The sequence below is a fragment of the Rattus norvegicus genome, chromosome 17, assembly GCF_036323735.1.
Source record: "Rattus norvegicus strain BN/NHsdMcwi chromosome 17, GRCr8, whole genome shotgun sequence".
Lineage (NCBI taxonomy): Eukaryota > Metazoa > Chordata > Mammalia > Rodentia > Muridae > Rattus > Rattus norvegicus.
In genome coordinates this window covers 47,159,540-47,185,146 of record NC_086035.1, presented here as the reverse complement: position 1 = coordinate 47,185,146, position 25,607 = coordinate 47,159,540, and the positions used below count along the sequence as shown (strand labels likewise).

The following is a 25,607-nucleotide window of genomic DNA, read 5'->3' as shown; positions in this document are numbered from 1 at the left end:
TATTTCCATACCTGACAAATGTAACCTAAGCACATACTTTGTTCCATCTTTTGTTGCTCACTGAGCAGTACAGCACAGAGCTGCTCCCGAGGAAGGAGGATTATCTAGACCTTATGTCCCGTCCAGTGCCTTTCTAAAACTGCTAAACATGTTACAGCCCTACAGTTCATGAACACACACACACACACACACACACACACACACACACACACACACACACACACAGTGGGACAATAGGATTAGCTTACTAAATTACTGTCTTATATTCCAATACTGTCAGTCCCTGACCTGCTAACCTCAGAAACTCTTCTCTAAACTCAGAATCCTCTTTCCTCAAGTCCATCAATGTATAGAATTTCCTTTGTTTCGTGGGCTGCTGTTGGATCTCCTTTTCTAGCTTCTCTCATCGCAAGTGGCTGGCGTTATTGAAAGACAAGATAACCCTTGAAGTCCTTCTTCTCAGTAGTGACCCTCCCTAGGTCACACCGACTGCTTACAATTTTGTGGCCTCTCAGATCAACTACACTGAACCCGGAATCTTCATTATTTCAACACACTGATAATTAGGCTCTATTTTAAAAATGAACTGCAGAGCACATTCATTCTTTATGCTGACCTTTCATTCACCTGGCTCTGTAAACTTTACTCTTGTGTCAAACTGAGGACTTTATCCCCCAGATAGGCTCCTATCCCTGAGTTTCTGATATTTTGAGTAGTTAAGATTTGTGAAAATATTGTGGGAATTAAAAAAAAATGAAGTAACTTAAAATTTACCATTTACTTCTGGCTGGTAGGTGGGCATGCACACACACATACATGCATACTTACACATATGTACATACGCGCACACACACACACACACACACACACACACACACACACACACACACACACGACCAGTACTTTCAGGACCAGTACTTTCAGGTCTGTATGCACATATAATCAAGTAGCAAGAAGAAAACATGAAAAAGAAAGAGTAGTGGAATTGATATGAATACTGTTGGAAATTAGATAACAAATTCAGGAGACTAGTGAAAGCAAGTCAGTTTTTAATACACAATTTATTCTGTATAACACAACATAGAGAAAAGACAAAAATCAGCTGATGTGCTGATCTGGAGCAAGACAGTGGTTTTTAAAGTTCCCTGGTCAGCAAAGTCTCCTGTCCAGGACTTGTCTCTTCCCAAACTCCCTCCCCTATAGGTTTGGGACTCAGCGTTTTCCCTAATGAATAATCTGGGACTTAGACTGCCCCCTTCTCCACCCAGTCATGTAGAAGATCACCTGCAGCTTTTGACTCTCAGAATTCTGAGATAAAGCCTGTGAATCTGATGAACACATACGTCAGGGCTATTTTAGCCCCAAGAATTGAGTGTTTCTTTGAAGAATTAAAGCTTCAAATAAAGATACAAAGTCAGAAAACGGTCTTTGTATGCACACATATTATCTCTAACAACTCACACGTGCCTCTCATGAGAGACGAGGTGCTGCGTTTTCTGACTGATGTGTGACTGAAGACATGGCACTGGGGAAATCGGATTGACTTCTGCCCTGGCACTACATGTTTCATTAATTTAGCATTACTTGTATTTCATTAATAACAACTTTTACTTATAATTATGCTAATTACATTTATAATCCATTTGTTTCTATTTTTAATTACTTTTCCTTTGCATTATTTTGTTCATTTTATTGTATTTAAATCTATGACTAAATTATTTAATATTTATGTATATATTTGTTCTGGTGGTATCATGGCTGCAATCTATGCTAGGCAGGCTCCCCTCCCGAGCCATACCTGTCCCTCTTGTTCAGACTTTCAGTCCTTGCACTTTGGCTGTGCCGGCGGTAAGTTTCAGAGCTGACATTTGATTTTCCATTTGTAGTGTACTTGGTACATTTTATGCTAAACTCTCATGTCTTTTCAATTTGACCAAATAACACCTTCAATGAAGTCTTTGTATACCTCTGTCTAAACTTCTCTAAATTGGGCTATCTACTGCCTGACACCCCACACCTGTTTCCTTAGCTGGAAGCAATTTCCACATGAATAGGCTACATTAATCAGTTATCCTCTAATGAGGTGAACCACGTGGTCAAGAGTTAACCATGACTTGGAAAAAGATGTAATTTAGTAAACATGTTCTGCTGCAGTGGGAGTGAAAAAAAAAATTCCACCATCTGATGAGGTTAACTAGGCCTGCCAACTTGGATTCGTCCCAATATCCTAGGGAGCGGCAGACAAGCTTGTTCTACAGGGGGTTCCAGTGAGATCTTGTCTGAAAAACAAGCTTTATAAAGGGGGAGAGGGGAGAGCAGTATCTTAAGTCCCACGCTGACGGAGCACATATACACTGAACTGCAGCTTATTCATCGCGAAATCGCAACCAGTCCAGCTATTGTGCTTTAAACTGGATAAACTAAAGGCTTGTATATTTTCAAGATTGAGACCTTAGGTTTGCACGCATCAGCTTCTTTTTGGATTATGTGAATGGCTCTGAAAAGAGCCTTTGGGAAGTATGGAAACCTGCTTCACTTAACCTTGTGGTGGCTCTCCGTCTTCTTGGGCAGCAGCACCGCCTGGATGTTGGGCAGGACGCCGCCCTGCGCGATGGTCACGCGGCCCAGCAGCTTGTTGAGCTCCTCGTCGTTGCGGATGGCCAGCTGCAGGTGGCGCGGGATGATGCGCGTCTTCTTGTTGTCCCTCGCCGCGTTGCCCGCCAGCTCCAGGATCTCGGCCGTCAGGTACTCCAGCACGGCCGCCAGATACACTGGGGCGCCGGCGCCCACCCGCTCGGAGTAGTTGCCCTTGCGGAGCAGCCGGTGCACGCGACCCACCGGGAATTGCAGGCCGGCCCGGAAGGAGCGGGTCTTGGCCTTGGCGCGAGCCTTGCTGCCCTGCTTGCCGCGTCCAGACATAATAAAGAACTTGTCCCTCTTGCCTTTAACGCTCGCTACAAAAACATGAAGAAGGAACACGCTCTTGATTTTTATAGTTAAGCCAAGGCGCGAAAAAGGAGACCCGTCATTGGTTAGCATTCTGAGTTAATTTTAACCAATGGAAACGCGGTTTTGGGATTTGTGTATTCTTATTGGGTAAAAGCAGACTCAGCCTTTTCTCTGAATGACCACTAAAAAGATACAGAGCACTTCATCTTATTTGCATGCGAAGCTCTAGATAAAGAGTACCCGCGGCTTCACTACCTGGTTTTCTTGTTCGGTGTTCTGTCTACTTCTACAGTATGCCTGAACCTGCCAAGTCCGCCCCCGCACCGAAGAAGGGCTCCAAGAAGGCCGTGACCAAGGCGCAGAAGAAGGACGGCAAGAAGCGCAAGCGCAGCCGTAAGGAGAGCTACTCGGTGTACGTGTACAAGGTGCTGAAGCAAGTACACCCGGACACGGGCATCTCTTCCAAGGCCATGGGCATCATGAACTCGTTCGTGAACGACATCTTTGAGCGCATCGCGGGCGAGGCGTCGCGCCTGGCGCACTACAACAAGCGCTCGACCATCACGTCCCGGGAGATCCAGACGGCCGTGCGCCTGTTGCTTCCTGGGGAGCTGGCCAAGCACGCGGTGTCCGAGGGCACCAAGGCCGTCACCAAATACACCAGCGCTAAGTAAACTTTTCAGCAGGGTTAACACCAAAGGCTCTTTTAAGAGCCACTAAACTTACCAGTATTAGAGCTGTAAACCTTTTTAGAACTTCCACAGATAATTCCCGTGGCCGGTGCAGTGTTTAATACACTAGGATAATACAAGGAATTGCTTGTCTCGGTCAGGGTGGCCCAGTTTTGAGTACTGCGTAAGCCACAACGAACTTTGAGCAAAATGGAAGTATTTAGGAGCTATATTGTGTCTTGGCCTAATTTATTTGAAATCAGACTACGGCTAAGGATGCAAACTCAGCTGGTAGAGTGTTTGGCATACCTAAAGCCCTAAGCTAAATAAATCCTTCCCCACTGGTCTGGTGGACCACATCTATAATGCTTGCGTTCTGGTAAGTAGAAGTAAGGTCACGATTTCAAGGTCGTGATCCTGTGTTAGAAATTCGGGCTTGCAGGATCGTGTCTCATGCTAAAACCAAACCAAACCAAACCAACCCAACCCAACCCAACCCAACCCAGCTGGATTTAAACCTGTCTGTCGTTGTTCCTGCCTTTATTTGATTCCAGCACTCTGAAGGCAGGCCCAGTTGGATGTCTGTTCAAGAGCGGTCTAATCTACAGAGTGAGTTTGAACAGCTAGGGCTGTACAGTAAAACCCTTGCGTGTGGCATGGAGACAGAGGGCACCTCTAGGGAACAATTTACTGAAACGTAAACATTTTTGCCTCTCGCCTGTCTAGGCTTTGACGATACAAATACCGAGCACACAGAATGGATTGCTTTCTCCTGGAAGTGTACTTAGAGGTGAGCAAGGTCAGACTGGAATATTTCAACACGCCGAACAAGTTTTCTATCCATCCAAGTCTTTATTAGAACATTGCTTGTTACATTAATATTCTTTTTTTTACATTAATATTCTTAAAAAATATAAAATGATTTTAAACACTTCTTGAGTGATTATCAAGCACTTATATAGACATGCCTGTAGTATCTGAACCCATTTTTAATCTTTACACAAATCTATGAGGTAATAATTACTATGTATTTTTTTGTTTTTAAATGCTGGGAGCAATCTAGAAGGATGTAAAGAAAACGGTTTTCAAAGCAAAGAGCAAAGGTGGAGGTAATTGGAGAAGGCATTTATCACAAGTAAAGGCGGGATGGTGTAAAGAGAGCTTTCTAGTGTTTCCCAACAAGTACAATTTTCTCTCTTCTGGCCCTTCACTTTTAACCACAGCAGACTTTATAACCCTTAGGCAGAAATCAGGTAGCTGGTGGGAAAAACCACCGGTGCAGTATACTACCCATTTCAATTTCATGAGACACTAAAAAGAAACAATATTTGCATGTTTCTTCAGTAGGTATTCTAGGTTTCTACTATCCAGGGTTTTGTTTGTTTTTGAGACAGGCTCTTTCTTGTTATGTAGCTGGGATTCGTTGTGTAACAAACTCTGGGCTCCTGCCTCAGCTATTTGAAATTCTGGATTATAAACCTGCACCACCCATCGAGCCCCTTATAAACAGGACTTTTTTCTCTTTCTTTTCTTTTGTTTAGAGTGATGATGGATTCTACCTTCAGGTTTATTTTATTAGTCTTGGAGTAAGCTTTCTAACTCCCAAACTCTCAATAAAGTGCCAATGTTATTAACAATAGGTTAGTAAGCCGGTTTTCAAAACTATATCATTTTTGACTTTACAAAGTTTGTTTTATTCTTCTCTGAAATTCTGAAGATACACTGTTTTAATAGAAAAGTTGGGTGGAAGCAAAGCCTTTGATTGTCGTTTCTCTCCTTTCATGTAATTTCACTTTGTTTCTATGGAGAGAACAGAATTAGTTGGGGTGAATCGGAGGTAAGATCAATGCTCAGAAACAGCAAAAGTAATGCACAAAACTTAAATAATTTGGTCAAAATTACAAAAGGCAGGACAAGATTTCCAGTACAAAGTTCCAGGATAGAATCCCTTCTTTTCCTTATCCCTGTGTGTCATTTCCTCTGTCCTCAGCCACATATATTAGTTTCACTTAACTTTGGATAAAGCAAGATTTTAACTGTATTCTTTTAAATGAATTATTAAAAAGTTGGATTTGCTACATCAATGCCCCTTAAAAGAACTGATTTTGGGTGGTAGTGGCACATGCCTTTAATCCCAGCACTTGGGAGACACAGGTAGGTGGATCTTTAGGCCAGCCTAGTCTATAGAGTGAGTTCTGGGACAGCCAGGGCTACACAGAGAAATCCTGTCTCAGAAAATCAAAAATCAAATCAAAACCCCAAACCACCACCACCACCACCACCACCACCACCACCACCAAATAATTTGATTTTTATTGAGGAGTTTATGTCCCAGGACAATTGTTGCTTTGCTCTAGTTTCCTCAGGTGACATTTGGACAGTCTGGTCAGTGTTTCAGTCCCCATCCTGAGGAAAGAGTCTCATTTCAAGTGCCCTAATGGTGGCTGTCTATAGGATTTTTGAAGCTCTTTGGAATTTTATTGCTCTACAGGGTTGGAAGAGTACTTTTTCCACCTCTGCCTCTGTTACTTTTTTCTTAGATGATGAGATTATAGGGTGAGTCTGGAAGTGAAATGAAATAGTTACACTCCGTGGTCCGACACAGGGTTATAGGCTAGGACACCCCCCCCCCCCCATCCCCACTACTACTCTTTTTTTTTTTTTTTTTAAACTGTAAATGAAGTTTCTGGGAGATTTTGTAGAAAACTGCAAATTTTGTAGCTGAAATGGGAGAAAGGTCTTTAGCGAAATTTGCTAGGTTGAAATTCTCATCTGGTGAAGATTCCAATTTAGAGTGAGGAGCTCTGTGCCACTCCCATGTCTCCAAACTTTTCTGCTTCTCTGTCCTGCCTCAACGTGAGACATGAATAGAACAGACTTTTATCTGTTTTATGAATGTAAGTAAAGTTAAATGTGTTCATTCTCCCAGGATTTTCTTTGAATTGTTCCTATATTTGCATCTAAGAGCACAATTCCCGTTACTCTAAATTCACTGCTCATGTAGTTTCTGATTAGTTAGCAGGCACATTTTCAACAAGGCAAAAAAAAGAAGTGACAATAATTTTAATAGGTTCCACATGAGCCACTGTATAAAGAATGTTTTCAGTAAGTAAACCATGTAAGTAGATCTTGCACTTTTTTCAAATGTTTGAGATATAGTGTCAATATTATACTTTTATAGTACATCAAGTTTCTAGATCTGTATTTTGATTATTTTGTTTTGTATTGTTTGAGACAAGGTCAATACTGACTGTCCTCTACTTCTTGAGCATTGAGATTAAAGGTTCAAGCCCTAAAGGTTCAAGCCCAGTGTGATTTGTTTTGAACTCTTTTGAGTTTGAAGAAATAAAGTTTCATAGATGTGAAAAACAAAGCTGTAAAAACAAGGCTTTGAGAAATCCATCCGACGTCAGGATGTCTATGACAAACTTGTGACCTTTTTGAGAGATACATCTGATGTCAGGATGCCCAGTGATATGGTAAAGTTTTGGTGATCAAGATTCTGACTAAGCTAATTAAGACAAAACAAAAACAACTGTTCTAGGAAAGACCCCATACGCCTCTCTGTGGTAAATTCCGAGAACAACCGCAAGATGTCATCCTGACCCTGCCCAACCACCCAGTTCGCCCCCTCTCTAAGGGAAGTGCCAATTTAGCCCTTTCCCAGAACTTTTCCCAAGGCCAGGTGAAGGGCAGGAAGAAGAAAATATCTAACTAAGCCAAGAACAGCCCCTTGAGCAGGCCAGCCAATACCTGACCAGATCCTTTGTCCTGCGTACCATCAATGAGAATAAGCCAGCTAACCCTGTTACTAAAGTCTGCCCTCTGTAATTAATAAAAGTTTTGTGCTTTTTGGGTTCCGGGTTCCCTCTCCCTGAGTGGATGAGCTACCCCACGTACCTGGATTAAAAAACCTTATACCCTCATGTTATTGCAACGGTCACTTTGTCAATCTGTGCTCTGTAGGTTGCGCTCTTGAGGTAAGGGGGTCTTACAAGTTCTCCAACGAGATTCCGATTATGTAACTAAACTGCTCTGAAGATTAACATCAATCGGTTGATTGAATCCAGCATTTAAGTAAAAACTATCGAAAATAAAGCACAACTAAGCATTCACTTTCTCAGTCACATGCTGCGTTGTCTTTGTTTAAAAAGCCACTGCCAGGTGTCTTGGCACACACCTTTAATCCCTTGGGAGGTCTACCTACATTGAGAGTTACAGGACAGCCAGGGTAAACAAAACCAAAGACTAGTATTATTTGACATCCAAAGTGCCGAGGTGACTTCAAAATATTAGCGCAGGATTCAAATTTCTTCTGAAATAATCAGCTACACATTCCTAAGGAATTGAGTGGTCAGTGAAATGGGATCTAACATGAAAAATGGGGTAGGGAAGGATAAAGTGTTTTAACAAATAAATATACATATAGGATAAACATCTTTTTCAGGTAAGCTCCTCAAAACCCGGAAAGACGGGAAAAAAAAACCAAACAAAAAAACAATTTCAACTGGCTCAGTGACAGCCAACTGTTCCAAATCCTCCGTTCTAAAAACTACCATTACTAGCTCTTTGATGATTTATATTGTTAATGAAAAATAAATAATGTGTGGTGGTGATCAAAGTCCCTGTAATCCCAACTACTCCTATTTAATTATTCTACAGACAGTAGTCTCTCAGTGTAGCCCTCCTGGCTGCTTTAGAGTGTGCCTACACTGTCAAACGGAAGTAGTGGTTGCAAGAGGGCTCCCTAATCTACTTTGTTGGGATTCTTTTAAAAATCGGCAGTAGTTCAAAGATGCAGTCCTTTGGGAGGTCCAGTCCCTAAACAAAAATTGGGTTTTAAAAACAAGCCCTCAAAACGTTGAAAAGCGGCTTAGTTTAGCTCTCCTGTTGATCTTGTGGTGGCCCTAAAAAGGGCCTTTTTAAAACAGTAGCAAGAACCTGAGTACCTTAGCCGCCGAAGCCATAGAGGGTACGGCCCTGGCGTTTGAGTGCGTAGACCACGTCCATGGCGGTGACGGTCTTGCGCTTGGCGTGCTCCGTGTAGGTGACGGCGTCGCGGATCACGTTCTCCAGGAACACCTTCAGCACACCGCGGGTCTCCTCGTAGATGAGGCCGGAGATGCGCTTCACTCCTCCGCGCCGGGCCAGGCGGCGAATGGCGGGCTTGGTGATGCCCTGGATGTTGTCGCGCAGGACTTTGCGGTGGCGCTTAGCGCCGCCTTTGCCCAAGCCTTTCCCGCCTTTGCCTCGGCCAGACATATTATTATGTAGGCTGCTCTACAGAGAAACAGCTGGCTTCCCGGGAAAAGCAGTTCCGTCTTATATGGAACTTGCGGACCGGAGTGAAAACAGGGAGCGTCAGGCGGAAGTGCCTGCGGCCGGGGGAGGTGGCGCAGGAGCCCAGCGGCTCTTTCAGTTCATGTAAGAGCAAGTCTCTTCCTCCTTTTCAAATGTGGCACATTCTTAAACAAGAAAAATTAAACAGTATAGTATATAAGTGGAAAGGAAGCAAATCTCGTCCTTCTCTCCTTATTTACGTTCTTCCTTTTAGCACTTTGTATAGGACGATGTTATTTTACTTGGAATATCTTTTAATCAGTCAATGAAATAGCGAGAAAACTCACTAATTGGATCACAGCTAAAAAGTTCTATAGAACGTTTTAGTATGGGAACTATTTAATCTGCGTTACTGCTGTTTTTCCTCACTTATTTTGGGACAAGTGCCTTACTGTATCTGATAGTTGCTATGTAGACCAGGCTGGTCTCGAACTTCCAGATTGTCTGGCTCTGCCTCCCGAATGCTTGTTAGGATTAAACACGGGGTTCAATACTTAAGTTAAACAGGTCCTGAAATAATTTAAGCACAGGAAAACTAAGCAAAATTATATACTTAAGGTAACAAGAGATTATAAATGCTGAAGGAGCTCCATTTAGAAGTCTCAAGGAAACCAGATTTTACAGTGTTTTTTACCTGAGGTTTACTTATGGTCAAGGCTTACATTTCACATGGGAGGTATAAGGTAGCATTACAGGCCACTAGAAGAGAGTGGCTCTACTTGCTGAAATGGACACCATACAAGCTCCTCTAAGAAACCAAAGGCCTAATTCTATGATCACTTAAAGTGACTTAATCGTGAATCCCTAGGCATAGGCCGCTCAAGCTAGTGCCACAGAAGGGGCCTGCAGTCTTTATTCCTACAAAGCAACGTCTTGCTCTGTACATTTTCTTCGTGCACTAACCCAGAAACTAGAAGCCACGAATGTTTTCACTTTAATCCCTTTCCACTCAGAGTCGGGACTTTATTTGAAAGCCGCAAAACAAAGTTACTAGTGAGAAACTGGAGTTGAGCCTAACCTACTAAGGAGACTTGCGGTGCCATCTAGGACTCTGTTCAGTTCTTTTACCAAGAGGTAAATGTTAAGCCCTTGTTAAAAAGGTAGGTGGCTCTGAAAAGAGCCTTTGATTTCGGATGAGTGAGTGAATAGCTGGTCTTACTTTCCCTTGGCCTTGTGGTGGCTTTCCGTTTTCTTGGGCAGCAGCACCGCCTGGATATTAGGCAGGACACCGCCCTGCGCGATGGTCACGCGGCCCAGCAGCTTGTTGAGCTCCTCGTCGTTGCGGATGGCCAGCTGCAGGTGGCGCGGGATGATGCGCGTCTTCTTGTTGTCCCTCGCCGCGTTGCCCGCCAGCTCCAGGATCTCGGCCGTCAGGTACTCCAGCACGGCCGCCAGATACACTGGGGCGCCGGCGCCCACCCGCTCGGAGTAGTTGCCCTTGCGGAGCAGCCGGTGCACGCGACCCACCGGGAATTGCAGGCCGGCCCGGGAGGAGCGGGTCTTGGCCTTGGCGCGAGCCTTGCCGCCCTGCTTGCCGCGTCCAGACATAATCAAAAATAAACTTCTGAAAACTGTATAGAAAGTGATCAGAGAAGGGTTCTCTGTCTCTTATAGTTTTCTCTGGGCGCGAAAAAACACCTATGGGATTGGCTGTCTCCTTTTTTATGTAGACCAATGGGAAGCGTTTATACCAACAAAAATTTTGGTTGGGCAAGAACTTATATGACGTATTTGAGAAATATCCAATCAGAATTGTGTTTTCTTAGCCCTCATTTGAATAAGGCCTCTTTAAAAAGGAAGAGCGGGTAGTTTCCGCCCTAGAGTTCCTGAGCTACAGTCTCAACATGCCGGAGCCTGCCAAGTCTGTTCCCGCCCCGAAGAAGGGCTCCAAGAAGGCCGTGACCAAGGCGCAGAAGAAGGACGGCAAGAAGCGCAAGCGCAGCCGCAAGGAGAGCTACTCGGTGTACGTGTACAAGGTGCTTAAGCAAGTGCACCCGGACACGGGCATCTCTTCCAAGGCCATGGGCATCATGAACTCGTTCGTGAACGACATCTTCGAGCGCATCGCGGGCGAGGCGTCGCGCCTGGCGCATTACAACAAGCGCTCGACCATCACGTCCCGGGAGGTCCAGACGGCTGTGCGCCTGCTGCTTCCCGGGGAGCTGGCCAAGCACGCGGTGTCCGAGGGCACCAAGGCCGTCACCAAGTACACCAGCTCCAAGTGAGTTCCTCTAACACAGTAATCCAAAGGCTCTTTTCAGAGCCACGCACAATTTTAAGGAGCTGCTGCATGCATATTGCCAGCTTGAAGTTTTAAGAGTGCGTCTACCGCCAGCTTTGTATCTGAATACTGGAATACAAGGATAGTAAGGTTACACAGTCATTTGGTTAGATTGGCGTAAGACCGGAGGGCAGAGTTACTGGTCTGTTCTCTTTGTCCTCTCACCTCTGTTGTTTGGGATGTTACTCCCTGCACCCTGAAACAAAGTATTCCGTTCATTCCTGAAAGGGATACGCTTGTGCTAACCATAAACTGAATACGAAGCTAAATGAATTTCAGGTGCTTTTTAAGGTTTCATTTAACTCGTGACTGCTGCCAGTGTCTGGAGTGTCTTTAGACTCCTTTCTGATTCAGTAATGCATTATATATAGTACAACGTGAGGAAGATGTTGGTAATTGCTGAAGGGTGTATAATGGAAATTTGAAAGGAAGGGCACCACTGACACTTTTGCACAAGTTATACTTCAATTAGTTCATCCCCACCCCATCCCCAGACAACCCTATCCTTTCAAAGTGAAAGAAATACCGTCTCAGTAATGAACATGACCCCTTTTTGTCAATAAGCACATTCCTAAAGAATTCCGTGTTAAATAACTGCTCAGTGTTCTAGGTTAAGTCCAGCACGGTAACCCCAAATCTTGTAGTTCAGTGTCTGGATATCAGAAAAAAGAGGAGAGCTAGAAGGAACTGTTGGCCCTAAGGAAGAGTTGTCTGAGCTAGATTCTTCCATTTCGAAGATTAGTTGAGAAGATATGTCTACCTCTTGTGGCCATTTAGGATAACAGCTGAGGATTTTAGCTAGGGTCTAATAGCATATGTGAGCCTGTTCCCAGCAGTCTCCAAAGTCCCAATCCTTACCTATTTGGGTAGGGAATACTTAAGTCATTTAGGTTTTTCAACTTCTATACTAAACGCTAGTCAGACTCTTCTAGATTAGGCATGCCCTTGGTTAAAAAGAAGACATGAACAATGACATACTATTAACAAGCTCAAAGCCATATCTCCAGAATGACCCTAACACTTTCAAATGACTTCATGGGGAAACTCAACCAAAGTTGCCAAAAGATGGAGTCAGTCTTTCAACCTGTCAATCTGTGAGTTTAGGGCTCCTCTTTTAGGTGGATAACTTAGGTTAGGCCATGTTCCTCAGCCTAATGTTTTATCTTCCCTCCGGCAACTCCCACCACTTATCCAGAGGTCACACAGGTCAGCATGGATCTCAGCCCGTGTCACTGCATTTATGGAAGTCCAGCTGTGGTTATTTATTCTGCACAGAACCATGTTTATTAGTTTTATCCATGTACGATATGTAAAGACAATTATCAGGATTCTCTTAACCTGCTTTATGGATTCAAATGACTGAGGTTAAAGCTATTCCTAATGTGGTTCTTTCTGCCTGTTGCTTTTCTCATTAGCTTTTCAGAAGGAATCCTTTTCTATTCATGAGTAATGTGACCAAACTATGTTAGTAGTTTGTTTGTATATCAGTAACCTGATCTGAGAAGGGATCCCACAGCATGGCCGCTGCATCTTCTCTGAGGAAAAGCCTGATTCTCCTCTTTGAAAGGAAGGGTGGGCATGTGTGGATCACTGTGGGGTGGATACATAGTTATTCTCTTTTGTAATTGGGACCACCTCTCTGTCTGGAAGGACTTCTGAGACCTGACAACAGAAACTGTCTTAAGAGCAATGTCTTCTTTGTCATCTACGTATCACACTGATATCACAGTTTTTTATCCTAAGATCTGGGATTTGGCATACGGTTCTTTTCTTGTTCATTTGCTTACTAGCTCCACCCACCCACTCTTTCCACTAGAAGTTAAATACCTTGGGAGTTGGATTTGGTGGATGGGATATTTTGAAATGGGGGTAGAACATTTTAATCACTTAAGTGTTCTGGGTTCTAGAGCAGTGTCTGGCACTGTGTATCTGTGCTAGGTGGTTTTATGTCAGCCTAACACAAGCCACAGTCATTGGAGAAGAGGGAGCCTTGATTGAGAAAATGCTTCCAAAAGATTGGGCTGTAGGCAAGCCTGTAGGGCATTTTCTTAACTAGTGACTGATTCCGGAGGACTGAGCCCTTTGTGTGTGTGGCCACCCCTCTGCTGGTGGCCCTGGGGTCTATAAGACAGAAGGCTGAGCAAACCATGGGAAGCAAGCCAGTAAGCAGCACCCATCCATAGCCTCTGCATCAGCTCTGTCTCATTATGATGTAGAAGTGTAAGCCAAATTAACCCTCTCCTCCCCAGCTTGCTTTATCATAGCAATAATAACCCCATTAAGGCAATATAATCTAGATAAATTAATGAAGTAATTATTCTTTGCTTTACTGTTGCCAAAAAAGAGCCCCCAAAAAGTTTATTCCACTTAAAATGGCTCCTCTGAGTGCTTCTAATTCAATGTCAAGTTTTCCCACTTGCCAAAAACAAAAAAAGCTTCAATTTTGCAAAGATGCAGATTTCTTCATTTTTCTAAATGTTTTTCATTAATGGTTACTGGCAATTACAGAACCTTATTTTCTTTTAAAATACTAAAAAAGGTAGCTATAAATCTTGTATCTCTCTGTGGTTGGAACTTAGAACTTTTAATAGAGTTAATTTAAACATATTTATAGACAAGATCTTACTGCATAGCCTTGGCTGGCCTGGAACTCACAGAGCTCTTCTTACCTCTGCCTCTAAACTTCTGGGATTAAATGGTGTGTAAAAATACAGACCATTCCTGTGTATTTTTTATTATTATTTTAATTATGTGTGTTCATGCATATGGGTTTGTGCATGTGAGTGCAGGTGCCTATGGAGTCTAAAAGAAGATGTCAGATCTGGAATTACAGGTTGTTGTGAGAAGCTCAGTGTAGGTGCTAGGAACTGGATTTAGGTCCCCTGCAAGATCAGAAGTGCTCTTTACTGCTGAGTTATCTATCTGGCCCCAGAATTTATGACTCTGGTTAGGTTAGGAATGACTGGCACACACAACTTAATGATACTTTGTCTCAAGATAACAGAAGGGCTTGAAGTTTGTTCAACTTTTAGAGCACTTACTCAGCATACCTAAGGTTAAATTAGCTGTGCAACTGGTGGGAGGTAGGAGGGTGACCCCAATAGTTTATAAAGACTTATCCATATGGCTAACACCCCTGTGTTTAGTTAGATTCAATACTGGAGGACAGTGTTGTGGACATTACCCCATCCTTACCCAGGGTTGGGCGGCTAAATAGCTATTTTTGTCTGGGTTGGGACCACTACACTGAATGGATAGACTTTCAGGTCCAAATGCCAGAAAAGGTTAGTTTTGCTTGTCTTTTGCCTAATCTGTTGTTGTGTTGTTTTCTTTCTTTTGTTCTGATTGTCCTTGTGTCTTTAGAACCATATTTGAGTTATCCAGTTTTCTCTGTCATTTAGGGCAAGCACCTTGTTCAGCTGACTTCTTTCTTTAGCCGCTTTTAGCCATCTGGGCTGAGATATGCCTCTGATATTCTCTCTAAAAGAGTTCTCTCACAACAGTCATTGGCTCAATCTCTTCAGCAGAATGTGTTGGGAACAATAAAATATTGGTCATGTTGTTTTACTTAATCCAATCTATTTTCTTTTACAAGCACAAATCATTATCTTTATGTATTTATTTTTTATTTTATTGTATGTGTATGTTCATGCAGGTATACATATCTGTAAGTGCATGTGTGACTGTGTGTAGGGTCCAGAGGACAATCTTAGGTGTCATTCCTCAGTAATCCCCACCTTGTTTTGTAAAAGGATCTTTCATTGTTGTGGGACTTGCCAAGTCCTTTGGGCTAGCTGTCTGGCCAGTGAGCCCAATGGTCTACCTATCTTCAACTGCTCTCACTACCAACCTTACCTTTCTTCTTTCTTTAAAAAAAATGTGTTCACAGATGAAACTGAGGCCCACTGAGCTGCCTCCTCAGCCTAACTATCTTCATTGCAGAAAGGAAGTGGAAACCGAAGAGAGAGAATTACCCTCTTAAATAAACATAGTTTAGTGGCAACATTCGGTAGTGAAAACAAACAGTTTGTTTGTATGCATTCTTCCATTTTGGCAAATGTTTCCTCCATGTCCTTCATCCTCATCTTCAACAACCTGACACATCTCCATTGTCCCTGCCCTTCCTTCTTTTTCACTCATACTTTCATTCATGGTGGCAGTCCTGTGAAGAGCTGCTGTGTCACATCAGTGACCCAGCCTGGTGGAATGGAATGTCCCAGATTTCTGAGCATTTTCCTTCTAGAGAGAGTTCTAGATTTTTGATCTTTTATCATCTTAAGCCTTCCTATACCAGTGAAGGAAGTCGACTGCAGAGTTCATTTGTTCGTGTAACTCTGCCAAGTCCTTCAGATGAGCTCCTGCCCTCCTAACTTGGATTTCAGATGATTGCTCTTCATCACACACCCTTTCCTAGTGATATCCAGTTCTTTCTCCCTGAATGCCTAATGAGTAGATTGTCCTTCTTTGTCAGAGAAGTCTCTACTTGTGTGCTTATGGCCTCCACCCTCTGTTGCTCTTTATTTTCTTCCTTTGAGGCCCATTTGTTCCCACCCCTTTGATCTGACCTGCTGTCTTTTCTCTAGGCTTCTGCAGCAACACAGGAATAAGAGTCTCTGTCTCAGTCATCGTCTTCCTGGTCACGTAATCTAAGTGCAAAGTTGAACTGAGCATGCAAACTTCAGAGTTTGTTGATTCTTCCTGAAAAGATCGGGATCATCAATGCTGGGAGAAAACAGACAATTCATAACTTTTATTTATGGCGGCTTTCCTGACTCAGGCCATGACAATGTCTTACACCAAGAGTTATGACCTCAAGACACCAGGAGAGAGAGAACATTGGTGGTACTCGGATACGTCTTGTACTCAGTAGTCATTGTGCTGCCCCTCTCACTTCTACTGCCACAGTGGAAGCTAGCTGTGAAGTGCTGAGCCCAGGGCAGAAGCAACAGAGTGTCACCTGTACCAGCACTAGATGCTCAGAGCACAGCAATGGCTAGAGCTGAGCTGCTCCTTTTACTGTGAAAGAATGACAGTGCGAGGTGTAATTATGTAAAGAACCAAAGCGTGACGATGACATTGACAATAAGAGTAAAACATGAAAGAAATCCATCATTGGTTTCAACCACTGCAAGCACAGTAACATATTTGATTTTGAAAAGATCCTTTGACACTTGACATTCCCATAGTCTCTTTGTACAGAAGAGGATTTATGAAGGATATGGAGAGCAGTGAATTAATTCCCTAAAGCTACATGGTTACAGAGTTTCTTATCTTTGTGTGTGTGTTGCTGGTGGTTTTTTTTATTTTTTATTTTTTTTTTGAGACATGTTCTCATGTAATCTATGTTGGCCTCTAACATGCTAAGTAGCTGATGCTAGCTTTGAGCTTCTTCCTCCTGAGTACTTGGGTTCGAGGCATGTATTACCCTGACTGGCTGGTAGAAAGATTTTAAAGCCATTTAGGTAGTTCCAAACTCTGCATGTTAGCCCCAGTTTCATGTTATGCCCAATTGTATCCAACAACCAGAACTTTTGCGGGGGGGCTGAATTCAATTAAATATGCAGTACCATCTGGAGGCTGTTTTAATAAGAAGCAATATCAAACATTTGGACAAATTGTTTTTGGTAGACTTAGAACTATGTGGGGACACACATTCTAGTTCTACTAAGACAGCCTCTCTTGCTGTGCCAGCAGCCCTTCCAAAACAGGGGCAATAGTGCCAAATCTTGTAGGAAATAAGCCTTTCTGTTTTTTTGTCTCAAACTCCTGTATCATGGCAAGTGCCAGGGTTGAAGCAGGTGACTGGTGATTTGTGCGGTGGTCATAATCTTAGTCTCAAAGTGGTATTTTTTTATTTGTCCTATAATATTTCATTTAGAACATACAAACACAATAAAGAAATATTAATATGCACACATTTGAAGTGTTTAACAAATCAAAAATAAGGCTAGAAAACAAATGATGAACTGGAAAATATTTCTATTATGTAAAACTGAAATGGTTTTGCTACCAGTCTCTTCATCAGTATTCCAAGGGCCTGAGGATGTACCCAAGTTGCATCCTGCTTCCCGAGTTTAAACAAAGCCCTAGGTTTGATCCCCTGCATCCAGACACAAACCAAGGTGGCACACATTTGTAATTCCAGCATTGGGGAGGTGAAGGCATGAGAACCAGTAAATCATGGGTACATTTCCTTACTTAACATTTGATGCTAGCCTTGGCTGTATGAGCTATTCTGTAGTCAGAAAAGGTGGTAATCCCTTTTCCCCCAGCTCATATATTATAAGGTCAAAACAATAAATTTTGTAACTCTTGAGGAAATGGAGACTCCTCAAGTGTGAAGAATGCTTCAAAGCAGGCATCCCTTGATTTCATCTTTCGTTACTGGGTTTCAACATGTGGATTGCAACCCCTTTGGGAGTTAACAGCCCTTTGGTAGGGGTGGTCTATTAGACATACTGCGTATCAGATATTAACATTGCCACTCATAGCAGTAGCAAAATTACAAAGTACAGTAAAGATAATTTTATGGTTAGAGGTCATCACAACACAAGGAACTTAGCATTAGTGTATGGGGAAACAAACCGAAGCCATTTTGAATAAATCTTCTGTTTTAGACAGGGATCAAATAAAAGTTCAAGTTCCCACAATCTCCCTGGGTAACTGAATCCTGGTGGGCAAGTTGAAACATAAATGCTAGTCAAGTCTGCCCCACCAAAGCTGAGTAAACCAACCAGGGCAAACGGGATAAACGAATCACAAAGAAATGTTCCCAGGAAAGTCCCCTATTCCTGAATCCTGATTGGTGAAAAAAATGTAGTTGTAACTTTGCACAGATATTTACAGCTTTTCACCACAACATTCTGTGACATTCTGGCTCCAGGAGTGGGGTCAGAGGCGGGTGGGAGGTGTCTTAGTTCAGCTCCAAAGTCTGTTCTGTGGCTCTGATCCATCAATATTGGCTTGATTACAACAAACCTTTCTTTTCTGCATTGACCTGGTATTTGAGTTGTGTTGGACCAAGTGAACCCCATAACATTAGGACAGTTGAGAACCGCTGTACAAGTTGGGATTAGACAGCCTTAAGCACTTCCAAGGAATAAAATGTACTGGATATCATGGCCTTGAGAGGACTGAGTTAGCCAGAGCCAGGCTGACTACATACAAGCTGCAAACGGGCAGTTTGGGAGACTAGACCTAAGCTTCTGTTTTCCAGAAATGAGAACCTGGATCTAGGAACCTGTGGCCAGCCAGCCACAGCCTTGGGCAGTTAATCCTGAAGCAAGCATAGGTAGCTAGAATGAGTAAGTAACTACTCTGGGAAGTCTCCAGAGCCTAAGCAGTTGTAAAATCAGTCAGACCCTTAGAGACAGAGCTGATGGATCAAGGTAAATGGGACATACATACAACTCACTGGAATTCCCATAACTGACAATAAAAGCTGGACCTGAGAGCCTATCAGGGGTCTCTATTCTCAATGGGGAGACTCTTGCATGCAGGAATTTCTGCTGAATAAACGCTCTTTGTTATTGCATATTATTTGAGTCTGGGGTATCATTCTTTGGCGAATCATGGATCCTTACAGCCTGTTACTTCCTAAGTTGGGTCATAAGTGAAAGCACTTTTTGTCCCTCTGTCTGTGTCTTACAGCTTGCTTGCTCTTGTGAAACAAGCCACTACATTGTAAGCTGCCCACATAGAACTCAAATGACCATCAATAGGGGTGGCTTCCAGTGTCAGTGCCCGCACCGAGAATCGAGAATCGGGCAAAAGCCTGCGGGATTAAAGATACACACAAGTTATTCGTGTTAAGCAAGAAAAGGAAGGGGCTCCTGTAGCTTTATCCACCAAATATATATCCCAAGTTAACCAGGTAGAATAATTCTGGGAAGCACAGTGGGAAACCCCACCTGGAGACTTTGGTAACAAAAGACCCACTATGTGTCCTGAATTTACTAGGGAGAAATCCAGGAAGACCAGCCTAAATCTCCAAAACAAAAGACTGGGAAGACAAAAGACAGGAAAGAATTGACCACCGCCCAGGTGTGTCATTACCGGGCCAAACTGCTCCTTTGTTAGGAACAAAAGTCTTCCACATGCATCAGCAGGGCTCAGCAGGGGTCAAACCCTGCAAAAGACCCAGATGGGTCTGACAAGGGGGCTGAAACATTGCAGGGAACCCAGGAGGCTCTGACAAGTCCCCTATTTCATTTTATTTTTTTTATTAAGCAAGTCTCCCTATATTAATTTCAGCAGTGCCTGAAACACTTTGATATATCAAGCCTCTTTCCCGTCTCTGGAAAATTCTGCCACTCTCAGAATTTCCTGCCTTAGGTGAGGCCTGGTCCCAAAGAGTTGCCCATCCTCAGCTAACTGCTTCTCGTGAAGGCTGAGCCCAATTTGGGCAGAAGGTTTGTCTCCTACCAAGGAGAACAACACCTGCTTAGTTGCTGCCCAGGACTAGAAGTGCTGTTGTGCATGTGATAAGAAGCACAAGGGCCCTAGGGCTGAAACTCAGAGGGCCATAACACCAAGGGCCATTGTCAAGCCGTTCCTGTAATAAAATTTAGAATTCCCAATCATCAGCAACTACTCCAGAAAGTTCACCACTGTGCTTGCCTAACAATAGATTGGGAGGAGGGTAACTCTAGACACTGCAGACACAATGGCTGCAGTAGCAATGACTGCTACAATAGCAGCAAAAATGCCAAAGTCTTTCCCAGGACAGTTCAGGATCGGTCATTCTTCTCTGGAACAACCGGCAGGCAATGGAACCTTGTCTGAGATCCACACAACCAGGGCAGAGTTCCCCAGTCTCCAGCAGCTTCATGCAGATGGCATTCCTGTGAAGCTACAGACTGCAAAATGGCAACACCAGTCACAGTGGCAACAGCCTCCAGGGAAATGAGGGGGGCAGGGGTAACAACTGGAGTCCAGTCTTCTCCAGCAAGCAGCAGTGCACAGAGGGTTGGAGCTCAGGCTGCGGTGGGACAGGACACTCGAGATGGTAACAATAACTGCAGCAACGCCAAAATCTCTGTGATGACAAAAGATGAGGGGGAATCCTCTATCTTCCTCCAAGGGCACAGGAATGACTCCAGGGACCCGAACCAGGAGAGCTGAATCTTCATGCTCCCAGGATCAGCATGTCTCACCAGCCACTCTGGCAGCTGGCACACTCCTGCAGCATCCTGTAGGAAAAACACAAACATGCGCTCTTCCCCATATAAAATACCTGGACAGGATCATGCCAATATGTGGGTCTTTCTATTTCACCTAGGCCTAGTTGTAGGGTACCATAAACACTCAGAGTGTTCCTTGGCATCCAAATTTTAAAATTGAAATAAAAAGAGCATTATTTAAATAATTGTATAGCACACAGGGATATAACTTCCCCTTTTTATGTTTTAAGATATTGTTAAGATATTATTTATTAAGATAAATCCTCAAGAATTAACACCATTATGTGATACAGAAAGAAATTGAGGTCACTGAGCACTTGTATTTATAATTTGATTTTTATACCAAATTATTGTCCCTGCCAGCGGGGACCCAGTTATTCAGGGTCCTGAAGGGGCGCTACCCTTGGGCCTAAATGGGGGGCGAGAGAAGAAGGAGACCAAGCAAGATTCTATTGTCAAGGTCTCGTCTATTGGGATGAACGTTACAGCTTTTAAGGCTTTCAGGTAGGGGGAGTGACCTTTGTGAAACATGAAGGAGGGGGAGAGGAGGGTATAGGCAGTGATAGCTGGAGGCAAAGAGGTCAGGCGATGAGGTCAGGTGGTGGAGACACCGGGTGTAGACTGAGGAGATAACTGATATCTGTTCGAGCTGAAGCATCCCTTGAATGTTATCTTCCCATGCCGTAAATTCATGGGAGAGGCTTTCATTCAACAATCTTAAGACTTATGGCAGTCATCTTAGGGGTGAGTCTCTGTGGCCAAACAGCCCAGAGTCACCTAGTCACTTTGAGCCATGCAGTCAAAAAGCGGCTAGGCCCAAATCCAATATGGCTCCGTGCAAATTATTTTCTCTAGCATTGTTGTTTTGGTGATAAAAAGAATGAAATTGTTTGACTAATTGTTCTTATATAAGGCGTATAATCTGCCTGGTAATAAATTTATTGTGGCATTGCCCTCACCTGAGGGTTCAGGCAATTCAGTTTGAGTTCTTAAAAGGCCTATAAAGGAACAGTATTTAGTGCTCTTAACCACTAAGCCATCTCTCAAGCCCCTCACAAGCTTTATTCACCTAAACATAAGCATTAATTAGAAATGTCAAATCCTGTAAATATTGTCCAGATTCAGCCTTACTAGAAATCCCTGAGCTGGCAGGGCGAGGCTGGGAGTTGAGCATAAGCAAATGGAGTCTTCCTCTTTTCGTGAGGGTGTGCTATCAATTCCATTACCATTTCCAAAGAGCTAGGTATGATTCTATGGTTTTGTTTAGTTGCCTGAGCCAGAGCTCTAAAAGGATAGTGAGTTGTCAGACATTCACACTGAAATCATCACTCACTGATTTCATGTAGAAAACTTGCCTCTGATAAAGCATTAAGTAGTTGTAAAACTTAAGGGTTAGTAGTATCTAAAAAAAAGGAAAACTTTCAATTCTAAACCATAAGCCACACATTGGCTATTGGTATGTGAATTGAAAGCTTGATTTTTTAACATTTAAAAAACAGCAGCTACAGCACATAATTCAATAATCTGTGCTGAACAAGGGGAAACTCAAGAGAATAAACAAATGATCCAATCATATATGTAGCCTTTTCATTAGATAAACCACCTATAAATACAGTAAGCGCATTTCTTTTGGGTTGCATGCACAAATTTACTGGAAATACAAAAGCATGCAAAGAGTAAAATTATCAATTTTGCCTGAAAAATTTGTATATGTGATAGGCCAAATATTAGTATTTTGTAATAACCAATTTAATTGCTGTTTGGAATAAGGTATGTTTCACCAGGTTTCTTTTTAAAATATTTTCATGTCCTACAATTGCCAGGACATAAACAATTGCATAAAAACAATCTTCTAAATCTATCTTGAAATGGCAGTTGGAGTAAGCAAACAGGCTGTAATGCTCTCACAAGTTCTAAAACCTCATCAATCCTTTATAAATCCTGTAACAATCTCTGCCTTTTTTAAAAATTACAAATAAGTTTGAGTTAGTCAATGTAACACTGGCAATCCTTAACCACAATCTTTAAGTTCTCCTTGTAACACCAGAGCATAACCACAACTTTGGAAAGCAAAACTCAACCTCCAAACAATCTAGCCTCCAAAATCCAGTCTCCAAAACGCCGAGTTTATCCTTCATGCTACAAGGTTTGACTGCCAATTCCCACATATGAACACACAATGGCGCAGTCTCCAATATTTCCACAGTGAGACATTGCCTTAAAATCTTTTAGAAGCCTGGTTTCTAGGATAAGAATTCCATAAAAATATTATCTCAATTTAGACCTGTTTCCCTAGGTTGGCTCTTGCCACATGCTGTCTAGAATGACTCCGTCCAAATTACCAGTTTTATGCCAACTTTCTGTTACCAATGTTATAATTTTTTAACCATATCCAATAACTTAAAAGCCAATAGTCCATAACCAAGGCATGTAGAGCATATTTATACATTTAAAACCAACTAGAAACAAAATTGAAGTGGCTACACATATCTTTAATATTTAGACCAAACACCATTTTTACTTTTTCTAGCTGTGATTTTAAGAGAAGCACCTTGTCACCTGCTAAGTCTAGTAATAAGTCAGGGATTTTTCTAAGAGAAACAGCCATCAGCTGCTTTACCATAGAAGCTGAGGAGCTACTGGTGCCTTTAAGATCAGCTTGTGCAGACGCTCAGCCCCCAGGCAGCTTCTCCAGCTGACCTAGCTCCTAGCTACAGGTGCAGGGCTCCAAAGACTGATTGAAACTGCTTTTTATTCATTTGTTCCTTTTTTGAAACGAGTTAAAACCAAGTCAAGGTGTGAATGACCAGCAGATAAAGTTTTTACCATTTTTTCTTTTGAATGTGAAACATAAAACACTTAGGCAACGAGAAACAAAAACCACAGACATAAACTGACAGACATGGATGACTTGGTGCACCAAGGACAGACAATAGACATAGAGGGAAAAAACTAGATGGTGTCCCACCGAAGGGACCCAGATATCCTACCTATGGAACCCAGAACCAGAAATAAACATTTCTCCAATAGGAGCCAGCAGAGAGGTAGGACTTCTTCTGCCTTCCCTCTGTTCCTAGGAGAGCTCTGAAAAAGTTTTTCTCTTTCTCCAAAGCATCTGCAGAGAGTCTGGGAGGACTGTTTTTCCCAAACCCATTCTTTCTCATGTCTAGGGTGTAAACTATCTCTAGTCAGGGTTCAAAGACTAAAACATAACTCTAAAAGAACGCACACACAAAAACACTTTACCATTACCTTGTCCCTTTCTTATTACAAGTTTTACCCACACTAGCCCAAATCATCGAGGCCTTTTCTAGCCCATCTTACCCCAATACATCCCTGCTTCTTCGCCAGCTTCCCGGGATGTCCCATCAGGGGACCTTGTCTTCCCGATCTCAGTGGAACCTCCACTCCAGACCACAGCTGCTAGAATACCCAACATCTTGTCAAACCCAGTTCAGCGATTATGACAAAGCCGATCCTTTCATACTCCAGCCATAACAACAGCTAACCCTTCTGCTGGTGTGGCACGTGTAGCTTCCAGAGGGAAGCTGAAAGTAAGGGACTGGCTAGGCCACCCTGTTTTTAGCATTCTGGCCCTCAGAAATCGAAAGATAATAAATATTTTAAACAGTGAGGTTTTAGTTATATAAATTATTCAGATGGGTAGCATTAATGTTTAAGAATGATGAATTGGTGATAAGAAAATGTAAAGAGATGGCTGAGGGTGGCACATGCCTTTCATGTCAGCACTGAGGAGGCAGAGGCAGGCAAATCTCTGCGATGAGGTCAGCCTGGTCTATAGAATTCCAGGGCCACAGAACCTGTCTCAGAAAACAAGAAGCAAAAAGAAACTGTAAAAAGTGATGGAAGTTAAGTTGGGTTAGTGGCTGGATTTGAGGAGGATCTTGATGCCTCTGTGAAGGTTATGCTTGCCTTGAGATTGCTTAGTCTCTACTTGTGAACTGTTTGGCTTTTGTGGTGTTTTAAAACCAAAACTTAAAAAGAAAAGTTTACTGTGTGTGGTTGCTCTCACCTTTAAGCTGGAGGCAGAATTCAAGGCAAAGTTGGCCTACCACAGTGAGTTCTAGGACTGCAGGGGCTATGTAGAGCGAGCCAGTCTCAAAAAACAGACAAACAAACAAACAACAATGAAATCTCTGAAAAAATAAGTATAAACCTATTTTATAAAATGGGAATTTCATAAATTCAAAAAATAGAAGTTCTGAGATAATACATGGCTATTTTATATTAGCATAAATTTCAGTGTATTTTTAAAAGTTTATGATTATTTAATAATTTTGCAGTTAGTAGTTTTTAAAAACGATATTTTGGGGAGGGGGAAGGGTTAGGGGGTTGTTGGCCCGGAAACTGGGTAAGGGAATAACACTCGAAATGTAAATAAGAAATACTTAAGTTAATAAAAACAAGTAATAAAAAAAATAAAAAAAACAAAAAAACCGATTTTTTTTGAAATTTTATACATGCATGCACTGTATCTTGATCTTAACCCCCGCCCCCATCTAAATCTCCTCGGAAATGCCCTTCCCCTAATGCACGTGCCTTCCATCTTCATGATTTTTAAAAAATATTATTTATTTACCCTTTGATTTAATTTGTTCCCTATATACACGTGGTTGTGAGTCATCCGCTGGGGAATGGGCAACCTAGTGATCACTCCATCCAAAAAAATGTGACTCTCCCCCAGCAGTCAGTCATCAGCTGGGATTGCAGCCTCTGCAGTCCCCTCCCCAATCTGTGCTGGTATTTTTAAGTGCCTTGATCTTGCGCAGGTAACCACAACTGCTAAGCATCCATGCTGTGGCCAGAAGACTGTGTTTCATAGCAGCTCCTCCCCCCACCTTATCATCTATTCTTACATTCTTTTTGACTGTTCTAACAAGATGTTTGCTCAGCCTGGAGGAAGGGAAGTTAGTAATCCTAAGACTGATAAGTTAATAGTAAATGAAAGCATAATTAGAAAATGGAGTTTGCAAGATTCTAGCCATTCTTAGTAGAGCCAAAATACATGTGAAAATTAGCCTGTTTCATGATGTACACAGTATGTAAGCAGTAATGATTCCAGTCTGGTATGACGGTTCTCGTGTGTGTGCACTTTGACCTTTTATTTTTCAGCACTCATGGTAATGTTGATTTCTAAAAGAGGGACTGGTATACACGTATGAA

At 42.6% G+C, this 25,607-nt stretch overlaps 5 protein-coding genes across 5 annotated transcripts; 2 read left to right on the top strand and 3 right to left on the bottom strand.

Annotated features, from left to right (window-relative positions):
- Window positions 1–2,488: 2,488 nt before the first annotated feature.
- H2ac12 (H2A clustered histone 12) lies at window positions 2,489–2,954 on the bottom strand. Its single transcript, NM_001408726.1, has one exon. The coding sequence runs from the start codon at window positions 2,917–2,919 to the stop codon at window positions 2,533–2,535; it is 387 nt and encodes a 128-aa protein (NP_001395655.1). The 5' UTR covers window positions 2,920–2,954; the 3' UTR covers window positions 2,489–2,532.
- Window positions 2,955–3,206: 252 nt separating this feature from the next.
- H2bc12 (H2B clustered histone 12) lies at window positions 3,207–3,670 on the top strand. The gene has a single exon (NM_001109400.2). The coding sequence runs from the start codon at window positions 3,243–3,245 to the stop codon at window positions 3,621–3,623; it is 381 nt and encodes a 126-aa protein (NP_001102870.1). The 5' UTR covers window positions 3,207–3,242; the 3' UTR covers window positions 3,624–3,670.
- Window positions 3,671–4,456: 786 nt separating this feature from the next.
- Window positions 4,457–8,901, bottom strand: Hist1h4b (histone cluster 1 H4 family member B). The gene is given in 2 exon segments (NM_022686.2): window positions 4,457–5,420; window positions 8,570–8,901. A coding segment is annotated over 1 exon segment (312 nt). The 5' UTR covers window positions 8,883–8,901; the 3' UTR covers window positions 4,457–5,420; window position 8,570.
- Window positions 8,902–10,061: 1,160 nt separating this feature from the next.
- Window positions 10,062–10,532, bottom strand: Hist1h2ac (histone cluster 1 H2A family member C). The gene has a single exon (NM_001408751.1). The coding sequence runs from the start codon at window positions 10,506–10,508 to the stop codon at window positions 10,116–10,118; it is 393 nt and encodes a 130-aa protein (NP_001395680.1). The 5' UTR covers window positions 10,509–10,532; the 3' UTR covers window positions 10,062–10,115.
- A 245-nt stretch (window positions 10,533–10,777) lies between these two features.
- Window positions 10,778–18,775, top strand: H2bc9 (H2B clustered histone 9). The gene is made up of 2 exons (NM_001408643.1): window positions 10,778–11,181; window positions 15,825–18,775. The coding sequence occupies exons 1-2, from the start codon at window positions 10,805–10,807 to the stop codon at window positions 15,889–15,891; spliced, it is 444 nt and encodes a 147-aa protein (NP_001395572.1). The 5' UTR covers window positions 10,778–10,804; the 3' UTR covers window positions 15,892–18,775.
- The last annotated feature ends 6,832 nt before the right edge of the window (window positions 18,776–25,607 follow it).